The sequence below is a fragment of the Sesamum indicum genome, linkage group LG5 (assembly GCF_000512975.1).
Source record: "Sesamum indicum cultivar Zhongzhi No. 13 linkage group LG5, S_indicum_v1.0, whole genome shotgun sequence".
Classification (NCBI taxonomy): Eukaryota; Viridiplantae; Streptophyta; class Magnoliopsida; order Lamiales; family Pedaliaceae; genus Sesamum; species Sesamum indicum.
Genome location: NC_026149.1, coordinates 18,682,970 through 18,693,345, shown reverse-complemented (window position 1 = coordinate 18,693,345; position 10,376 = coordinate 18,682,970). Strand labels below are relative to the sequence as shown.

At 37.2% G+C, this 10,376-nt stretch overlaps 1 protein-coding gene across 1 annotated transcript; it reads right to left on the bottom strand.

Annotated features, from left to right (window-relative positions):
• LOC105162937 (ubiquitin carboxyl-terminal hydrolase 23) lies at positions 460 to 9,976 on the bottom strand. Its single transcript, XM_011081113.2, has 11 exons — positions 9,465 to 9,976; positions 8,019 to 8,133; positions 5,392 to 5,502; positions 4,672 to 4,844; positions 4,203 to 4,529; positions 3,650 to 3,775; positions 2,676 to 3,341; positions 2,454 to 2,552; positions 1,731 to 2,370; positions 1,539 to 1,632; positions 460 to 959 (listed from the first exon to the last, which is right to left on the bottom strand). The coding sequence occupies exons 1-11, from the start codon at positions 9,720 to 9,722 to the stop codon at positions 800 to 802; spliced, it is 2,769 nt and encodes a 922-aa protein (XP_011079415.1). The 5' UTR covers positions 9,723 to 9,976; the 3' UTR covers positions 460 to 799.

Here is a 10,376-nt window from a genome sequence, read left to right as displayed (position 1 = left end):
GTAACTCTGTGCCATTCTAATACAAGTAGACCAATTATTTTATTCTGTTGACAATACCTTTTGATTCTCTTTTTTTCTTAATAAATATTTATGTATTTTATTTTTGTTTATAATATATTCTTAAATTGAAAAACTGTGAAGAATATACAATTCCTAAATTGTATAAATTTGAAGGTTATAATTTTTTAAAAAAAATAAATTAACTCAAAAAACAATATTACCTCACTTAAAATCAGCTTATTCTCTCTCTCTCTCTTTTGTTTTTACTTTTCTTAATGTTATGCTCACTTTTTTTATATACATAAAATATTCTCACATCAACCAAAATACACATATTTCTCACTGTATTATATTTATATTTCTTTTTAATTATTTAGCAAATATACAGGCATACATACATCTATATATATACATGTGCACAAGTTACATGAATAGCTTTTCATATCAATTCATGCAAAGCAAAATGACGAACTTCCTAAAAGGAAAACGGACTGTGTGAGGGAATTTTGTAAACTGAACAATCTGTAAGGGTTGATACACTACACTGATCATAGCTCATGTCTTCCAAATTCACTTCAAACTATAGCCTCTGGCAGCCTGCCTCTCTTCTCAAAATGAGGCCATAAGCAAGAAAAGAATAAAATTAAAAATAAGGAAAAACTCGATTACGAGGAGGAACTATAACAAAACTCATATCTGAAGCCTTGTACCAACAAACTCATAGCAACCGGCTGAGGAATTAACGAGGATTGAGATTCTTGTCTTGGAACATCGCAACATGCCCAATGCTCCATCACCATCATATCCTAAATGGTTGGCTTTTAAAGCTCGATCTGTCCAATTTCCCTCTCTTTCTTTTTGAATTTTTCGTGGCGATTTCTTGGAATAAATTCGGTCCACCGAAGCTAATATTTGAGCTCCTTACCTTCTTCCTCTTTCCTCTGTCATATTCCTCATCCCTGTCACCAAGATATGTTAGAACCAATACATGTTGACAAAAATGATAAGTGAACAACTCATGGTATCTGATAAAGATATGAAGATTTTTGCAATTCATGCCGCTTAAAACCTTTCAAATCCAAACAACTATAACTGATCCAACTAAAATCAAATGGACACAATATCACTCGAAACCTGCAAACTTGCAGAATATATATCAACCTTTACTTGGCAATCATCTTGATGGAAGCCAAATTCAGAAACTAGTAAGTATATGTTAGTGTTCCAAAACCGCCTCAATCGGTATCTCCAGTTAGTTATGTGATTAGCTAAAAAGTTTCCTTCAGTCTATATATCCAGGAGAACCTCCTCCAATTGGCCCAAGGACTATTAATCCCTTAGAACAACTTTGTCTCCAACATCCTTTTCCAAGTTCTTGTAAAATATTTCTTCATTGCTCAGCAAGCTGTATGTCAGGTGATATTTTACTATAGGAAAAACAATAAATAGCCCAATGATAGCAACCAAGTTCGATCATAATCTGCCACCAGGAATCTTTCTATTGCCAATGCAATCAGTATTATGAAGTGGACGCTCACCATTCATCGCCAATGTATCCGATTTGGGTTGCCCTTGCTTCCCTTGCTTCTGAGTTGTCTGAAACTGAAACATCCATGTCATCCCAGCGAGCAACTGCAGTCAAGCAAACAAACATCAGGAAGGAAGAAATGACCAACTGCGGATGGACAATGTCATCAAGTTGGTAAATGGTCATTTGACATATTGCTTACCAGTTGTCTCTTCTAAGCCTCGAGTAAGTATGCTCATCAGACCAGTCTGCCTCATTTCCCATGTGTAACCTTCAGAATCTCCAGGTTCTTCAGCAGCAGATTGCCTTACTGGTGGCTGCTTTTCAGCTGAAAGTGTGGTGCCATCTCGAACAACTCTCTCTCTAAATTCATTATTGATACCATTACCTGATATTTGACCTTTGCCACCAGTGTTTTTAACGCTTAAATTCTGATTGTCAACATCTGAACCACGTTCTGCTTTCTTTTTCTGAGAGTGAGTTGGTAATGATGCATCAGAAACAGATGGCCCAAGATCTGATGGTAAGTCATTCCCACCCAAGACATGTTTCCAAGTGGGAGAGTTCTTCCGCTGAGAACTACGCTTCCTTTGCTTGTGAGTTTTCTTTCTCATGCAAAAATGTGCACCAAATATAATGTTGGAGCTGAGAGACATGGCGGCAACCTGATACTTGAACAGCTTTCTTTTCACTTTCAGTTCGGGTCTTTTGGTCTCAGCAATCCCAAGACAAAAGTGCTCTCCTGTGGCTGGTGAGAGTGATAACTTGGATCTGACACCTCTCATCCTGTGCCCATCTCCACGAGTTTCCTTATCACCAGTCTTCCTAGGGGCCACTCCAATCTTGAAAAGAACATAGTTAGTGAACTGACAAACAAGTGCTCATAATGCAGGTATGGTTTCATGCAAGAAGAGGAAAGAGGTACCTGACTCTCGCCATTTATGTTCTGCTTTGATGATTTCTCATGGCTCACTTTATTCCATGCTTCCGCAATCACCGCCATTGGCATGATCTTACCATCATGCTGAATGTAAAAACAAGCCAGATTACTATTTCTACCTTATATCGCAACAAAGTAAAGAAAAAGAGTAACATCATACAAGAAGCTAGGAAAGACCATGTTGGAACACGTTTCCGGAGCAATTACCATTTCAGAATTGGTGCCATCCATTTTGCATGTGTCTCCAGATGATGAGTAGAGGATACTGCTGTTTGGTGGCTTCTGAGTTGATTCACTTGGATTTCCCTTGGGATTGTCATTGTAGCATGCGGATGGAATGACTACATCACTTGATCCCTTTTTCTTAAGTGAATCTTGCGGCACATTGCAGTCGGGGAAAAGGCCCACAGATGGCTTTTTATCTGGCGTAACAGTGAAGCTGTTGTTGCGGGAAACATCTTTGGCAGCAGTACAACCAGAGTACCCAACAGTTGAACATGACTCTCCCTTACGGCCCACAGAATTAACATCAATAGTAGAATGGTCCTGTTCATCCATTTTGCCATCTGCATTCTGAGAAGATATTTTCTTCAAAGGGATCTCCCTTGGCGTAGTGGTGACTTGTGCATCTTTCGCAGATAAAGGAGCAGAAAAAGAACCATCTAACTTTTTCTCGATTGAGCCATTTTGACTTTTTTCTCTTAACTCCAGATTGAATTTTGAATATGCAGCATTTCCAACTGCATTCATAACGATCTTCTCTTTATGCACAACATCAACAGGTTTCTTTGTTGGGAAACTTCTCCTATCTCGAACATAAAACAACATATAGGCCTTCTGTTCCAGAACTTTCCTCTCGTTAACTTGGATGACCTGTTAAATGTCATAGTTAGGAACTCACAAAATTTTCAACCAAGCAGAATAGTAGGGGCTTGCATCTAAACCAGATTCACAAATGAAAAAAATTTAAAGCAGTATAAACAATCCTTAAACTGAAATAGGAACTGCAAATAATGTTACTGCACGGATTAGGGTTAAAAATGTTTGCATTTTCATCCATTTAAATAATATGTAATTGCTTGAAAAGTCCGTTTCAAATTGACAAGTTAAATTAGAAGACGAACTATTGATGTGCCTGCTTTTAAGGAACTTAACAATTTGCAACCAATATTTCCGCATACCTGATTGTCATCAAGGGAATACCACATGCCACTTGATGTGCGGACAAAGCAGTAGTAGTGGCCAGAATGAGTGCTCCAACCCGCATGAACAAGAACACCATAGAGAGTGTATTTCAGATCCCCATCCTGCAGTTATTATAATACAGAGACTGCAAATGTCAAATAGACAGCAAATATAGGGATCATAATCAAAGCAAGCAGCATTTGAGTTGTAAAGCATGGATGTCAAGAAAAACCAGACACATTTCTATAAACTGTAACCAGACAAAACACAAGAGTCGTAAACAATAACTAGACCCCTTATAGCAGAAGCAGAGAAGAAGGTAGAGAAAAGTATCATGAATATATCAAAATTGAAGCCTCTATAATTGAACATAACCGGAAAGGGGGAAGAGGAAAAAACCAAACATTTCAAGTTGAAGCCTCTATAAAAGAAAATAACTGAGCAAAGAGGATGAGCAGCAGCAGGTGGTAGAAAAATACGATAATAAAATGAACTGAAACCTCTATAACTACACTCAACCCGAAAACAATATGAAAAAGTGAAACTTACATAGGGGCCAGTTACATAAGGTTTCAAGTCCAAGGTAGGTTCAAAAGCAATTTTCTTATCAATCTTTTGCCCTGGTAGATGTGAACCGAATCGCTTAAGGTGAACAGTAAGTACATAGGGTGCCTTGTGAACTGTTAGCTGCTTCAGAGCCTTAACTTTCTGTTTGCATTGCTGACACTGATACTGCTTAGCACCTCCATCTAACTGCTCTTTAGCCGTAAAATGAGCAAGTGCCTTACGTAACGAGTCTGCTTTCACTATTTCCAGACTCAAATCCAAGAAAGGATCAAATTTATTGGAGCAGAAGGAGCATTGCATGCATTTCACCTAGAAGAAACAACAGATGTCATTTGCACAACAAATAGAAAAGCTGAAAGACAGAGGTCCTTAAATTGAGCATAACCAGGGCAGAGAACCTCCAAATAATTTATCTTACTAATTTCCATATTTATGACAGCCACTAAATTACCTGACTCCTTAAGCGACCGCCAAATATCTTGTGGACTAAACTTTTCTCATAAGCACTAGGTGATTCACTGGGCAAACCAGATGGTAAGCAGCATTTGTGCATTGATTCCAGCAAATTCACCATATACTCATGAGCATCTTCTTGCCTGGCATTTCGAAAGTTCCTAGATATGCCTAATATCTTGATCAAGGTTTCCAACTTTGACAGAATATAAAAAATAAACCACAAATGGATTTAACGTATGTATAGATATATATAATGCTCCAAGAATTAAATCAGTATTAAGATATAAAATGCTTCTAGAATTTGCAAGAATAAAGGGACTAGTAGCAAGATTTCCATGAAAAGGAATTCCAGAAAAGTACATTTTGGTATGCATAAAAGGGTATGGTTAATTGCATTATCTTAATCTCTTAGATAGGTTGACACAAGGAGAGGAAGCAAAAGAACAGACCAATAAAGGGTAAGGAACAGCTAAGATTAGCATCTAACAACTCCTATACTGTGAGAAGAAGCTAAAACACCATTCTATTTTGGTAAAAAATCGAGCAAACCACGGCAGACTAAAACTGTCACGAGATATTCATTATTTTATTTCAAACCAAAGAACACAAGAAACAAGCTGCTAACCAAAAGTGTAGATACTGGGGGCGTTGCCAAAATCAGAATCAATAAACAAAATCATCAGGTTTTTTAAATAAATAACAGCACCTAGGATACAGCGCAAGTTTGAAACAAGATCTTTAGGCTCTAGAATTCTCCCGGTTGATTGCAGAGCACGGCTTACGTGTTTCTGGATTGCACATAGAGCACAAAAGCCAGCAGTACGACCTTCACAAAACACAAAAGGATGATCAGAATAGAATAAGATCATAATTTCAACTTATAAAAAGCCAGCCTAAACTAAGCACATGCAGTGAGTTGGAAAAGCACACATCTAGCAACTGAAAATTTGAAGGAAATGCTTTATAGCAAGTTTTCAAGTCCACGCGATTCGTTTTGCGCTTCTAATAATATGACCACGTAAGTTTGATATATGGGCAGGTGATTTCACATGCACCAATTTTCAGGGAACAAAAGAAACAGAAATCACTTTTAATATGCGCTTGTACATGTGGGGGAACGGAAAGAAAATGGCAGAATACAGGGATTAATAAAGGTATTACACTGCATCAAGCTCACAAAGTACACCAACAAGTTTAAGGCTATGGAGTCATCATTCTCCACAATCACAACTCTTGGACAATTTTCATATCCCTCCTTTTCGAGCGCTGAACCAAGTGCTAGAGCATCACTATGACACATGCAGCAAACTAGACCAGCTAAGTTTATATAACATTACAACAACTGTAGTCAAAGCATAGTAGTCAGTGGTGCACGGCGCACAATGGCGCCAAGGGCTCTTGGAGCCATGGCGCACAGTGCACGGTGCGGCGCGCGCCTTTTCAAAGGATGGCGCAAATATAAGAAATAATCATATATTTATATAATTAGTATTATTTTGACTAGATTAATTTATAAGTAGTTAAATGAGACATATAAAACTTTGTATGCTCTTAGCTTTGATAATGTGAATGTGGAAGTCTATCAGTCTACAATAAATACCGACATAAACATACAATAAAATATTGTAATTAATCATCCCAAAAAGAAAACACTACCAGAACAACTAAAGCACTCAAACATTAATAAAATCACATCAAATTCAATGATTCAATCGGCATAATTAGAGCTTGTACTGTTGTACAGGCCAAAGATTTACACTTCATGAATTTAGAAAGAAAGTCATACCATAAGTAAACAGTGACCAGCAATGGCAGATTACTATGGAAGAGAAGAAGAAGAGAAGAAGATGCATTGGCAGAGGAAGAAGAGAGAACTGAGTAAAGAAGAGTCAAGAATGATAGTTACCCATGCATGCAAAGTACTATAATTTGCTGAAATTCCTTTATAATTAGGGTTTCTTTTTTTTTTTTTTTTAATTTCATGGGCTTAAGCAACCTAGCCAGCAGCCGGCCGCCCAGGCCCTCTTCAGCATGGCGCGAGAGGCGCAGAGCTCACGCCATACGGCGCTCATGGTGCACGCCTTCTCCATGGCGTCGTCATAGCGCGCACCTGGGTGCCATTTCAGTGCTGCCCAGGCTTCGCCAAGACGAAGAGGGGCCTGGGCGGCCTGGCTGCTGGCTGGGCTGCCCAGGCCCATGAATAAAAAAACCCTAAATAAAAAAGGAATTTCAGCAAATTAAATACTTTGCATGCATGGGTAACTTTTCTCCACTCTCTGCCGTTATTTTTCTCTCTTCTTCCTCAACAAACAGTTCTCTCTTCTTCCTCAACAATGCATCTTCTTCTTCTCTTCCATAGTAGTGTGCCGCTGTTGTCCACTGTTTATTTACGTACGACTTTTTATCTAAATTCATGAAGTGTAATCTTTGGCATGTATAGCAGTACAAGCTCTAATTATGCCGATTGAAGATTATCTAGTAGAATCAGATGATTAGATTTAGGCTTATTTGTTTTTTGATAAACTATTTAGGATTTTATCTAGTAGAATCAGATGATTAGATTTAGGCTTATTTGTTTTTTGATAAACTATTTAGGATTTATTTGAATCTTTAAGACTTTTGCTATCCTTCAATGGTTCAACATTGGTCATTTTAATTATATAAAGTTTTGTTATGTTGAATTTGTTGTTTTATATGTCTTATTTAACTCCTTATACATTAATCTAGTCAAAATAATACTAATTATATAAATATATAGATTATTTCTTAAATTTGCGCCAGCATTCGAAAAGGCGCGCGCCGCGCGTGCGCCCTGGCTCCAGGAGCCCTTGGCGCCATTGTGCGCCACTGACTACTATGAGACAACATATAGTATGAGGTTTGTGCCATTGTGGAGCTTTTCTCAAGCATGTTCAGAAAAGATTGCCCGTCAGAGCCTCACTTAGAAATGGGAAGCATGCTCCTTTGAGTTTTGAGACATTGAACTATTTCTAAAGAGGAGCACATACTGTTATTACGTTCCAGACGGTTCTTAAGAATACTAGCAAGCAATGATATTTTGATCTTTCAAAACCAAATTCAAAAAACAAAAAGGAACTCCAAAAAAAATCATTCTACTCCACAATTAACTTTAGAAGTCATTTATCACTTAGTAGGCCCCTATGTCACAAATCCAGTAATGAAAGACATGGACATAAACCAAATATAAAAATACCACCATCATAAAAAATGCATCGTGCAAGGTATATAAAACACAATAGCAAATAGACTAGGCAATTTACTTTTGAATCTAACTAAAAAGGAAACTGAGAAGAGGAAGAGAGGAAGTAGGGAGATACTCACAAGAACTTTGATGCTTGCCACTTTGTAAATAAGCCGCTAATGGTTCAGTATAAGTCAGACATTGCAGTACTGAGTTAAGGAAACAAGTATTTCCAAGATTGCGTAAGCCGGCACCCTGAAACAACAGTGTGAGTTCCATAATCATGCTATTTCATTACCTCAAACAAATAGAAAAGCCTGAGGGTCTCACAGCACACAAAATCAATATATTAGTTGAAGCCATCAGCACAATCAAATGAAACCCACAATAGATCACCAAATCACATAAAAAAAGTCAGCTGATTTATTTTGTCTCTCCCAGAAAACTAACATCAACAAGTTATCTGCCGGGGAATATATTTCCCGGTTTGGATTCCTGAGATACAATCAAGTGAAGCAGGTATCCAAACTTGATAAAACTAGAAAACACAATATGGAATAGGAAGGCCATAGTATCTCAAAATAATACAAATAGATAAATTGAGAGAAAGAGAGAGAAAGAACGAAACAAGAAAAATCAAACCAATTGAAGACAAAATACTATTTTGTAGCTCTAATAAAGAGCAAAGAAGATTTTTATCCCTGAAAGCAAAAGAACCCACGTGATTTAAGTTGCTTTCCCTTTCCTTAATGGGGTGCAGCACTAGGAACTCGACTTTGTACATGATTACCAGGGTAACCAAATGTACCATATCCACACACTAACCGAACTTTACAAACTTACCAATCATTATTTGTCAACTAACAAATGAGAAGAAGATAAAATATGTGATCAAAAGCCTGATGGGAAACCATATCCAACCAAACAAAAGTTAAAAAGCTGAGAAGCTGAGAATTTCAGCTCAATATGATAAAGGCAATCCACAGTCAAGTGAATAAAGCAACCAAATGTATAGTGGCTTTCCTACAACTGGTTTCCTAACAAGGTCGACCACTCTTTGCTAAACAAGTTCTACTGCATATCAAACACCCTCTTTAGGTTTCTAATCTGGTGTCCTCAAACTAAGATACAAGCAGACTATTCTTTTTATTTTGCAAACCTTATAAAAGCACCAACTTCTTAATATAGGTCATCAAGATAATTCAACCAAAACAACAGAAATGATACTGGAAAAAAACAAAAGAAAAGGCCAAAAAACTCTAGAGTAATACTAGTAATAACAATAACGATAATAATAAAATTAATAAAATCTAACAAAAAATTCCTCATTTTCTATAAAATAAACAGTTAAGAAATAAAAACTTTTCAATCAACCATTGAAAAAGTTTGCAAAAAAGAAAAACCGCCAGGGAATAAAAGGTAAGAGCTGTTGCAGATGAGATATGCAGTAATGAGCTCCAGACTTAGAAGACTAGATAAAAATCAAAGTATATCTGACATAAACTTATAAAGAAAAAAGATTATCCAAACAGAAAATATAAATAAGACAGTTTTTAGACATAAAAAAATAAAATAAAAAAACTCACAATTCTGCGGAAAGAAATCTCAAAGCTGAGCTCGGGATCCAATCCAATCTCAGGAAGCTCCGGCTTATCACACTTCTTTCCGGACCCGGAAGCTTTATGGGCCTCGGAATTAGGATTCAAAGTCACCAGCTTAAACCCATTACTACCATTGTTCCCAAACCCATTGAACGGCTTCCTCGCTGTGTGAAACTCGATCCTCCGATGAAACAACGCCGAATCGGAGTCCAGTCCCGAAACAATTGGCGCCGCCTCCCCCATAGATAAATCAGAAAGAATAAAATCCACCGCCAAGTTCACCTCACAAACGTACAAACATAAGTTTCAATCGGTCTTTCTTCTGAATTTCTTCCCCAGGATTTCACACACCGGGGTGTTAGTGTGTGTGAATGAGAAAGAGGAGGAGGAGAAGGGTTTGTTGTTCTTGCTGTCGGCTATGGAGTGGAAAGAGCGTATAAACCCTACGGAGAGTGTGCGGCGGGGATTGAGCGCGTCGTACGTTTGATTGCGGTTTATGGATCGGGTGCGTTGAGGTCTATATTATGAACGGTGAGGTCTAAATTTACCTATTTCTTTTAGAAGTTAAAATGAAAAATAACTAAAATAATTTAATTAAAGAAGAAAATATTTATAATAAACAAATAAATTAGTTACTAATGTTTGAACGCTTTAATTAAGTTACATAATTCTATAACAAAAGTATATTTATTCTCAATATTATATTTGATGCCCCTTAAATAATTTTTTTTTCAAATTCAAAGCTAAGGATATGGGCCCCATTAATTAGTCTAGTTGGTCAAATGTTGTTCACCAACGAGCAAGGTGTCAAGCCCATAACCTGTTTATTCTTACAACTTGATAAACCAAAATATAAACTCAATCCAGCAAGATGACTTAGCATATAGCAAGGACGAC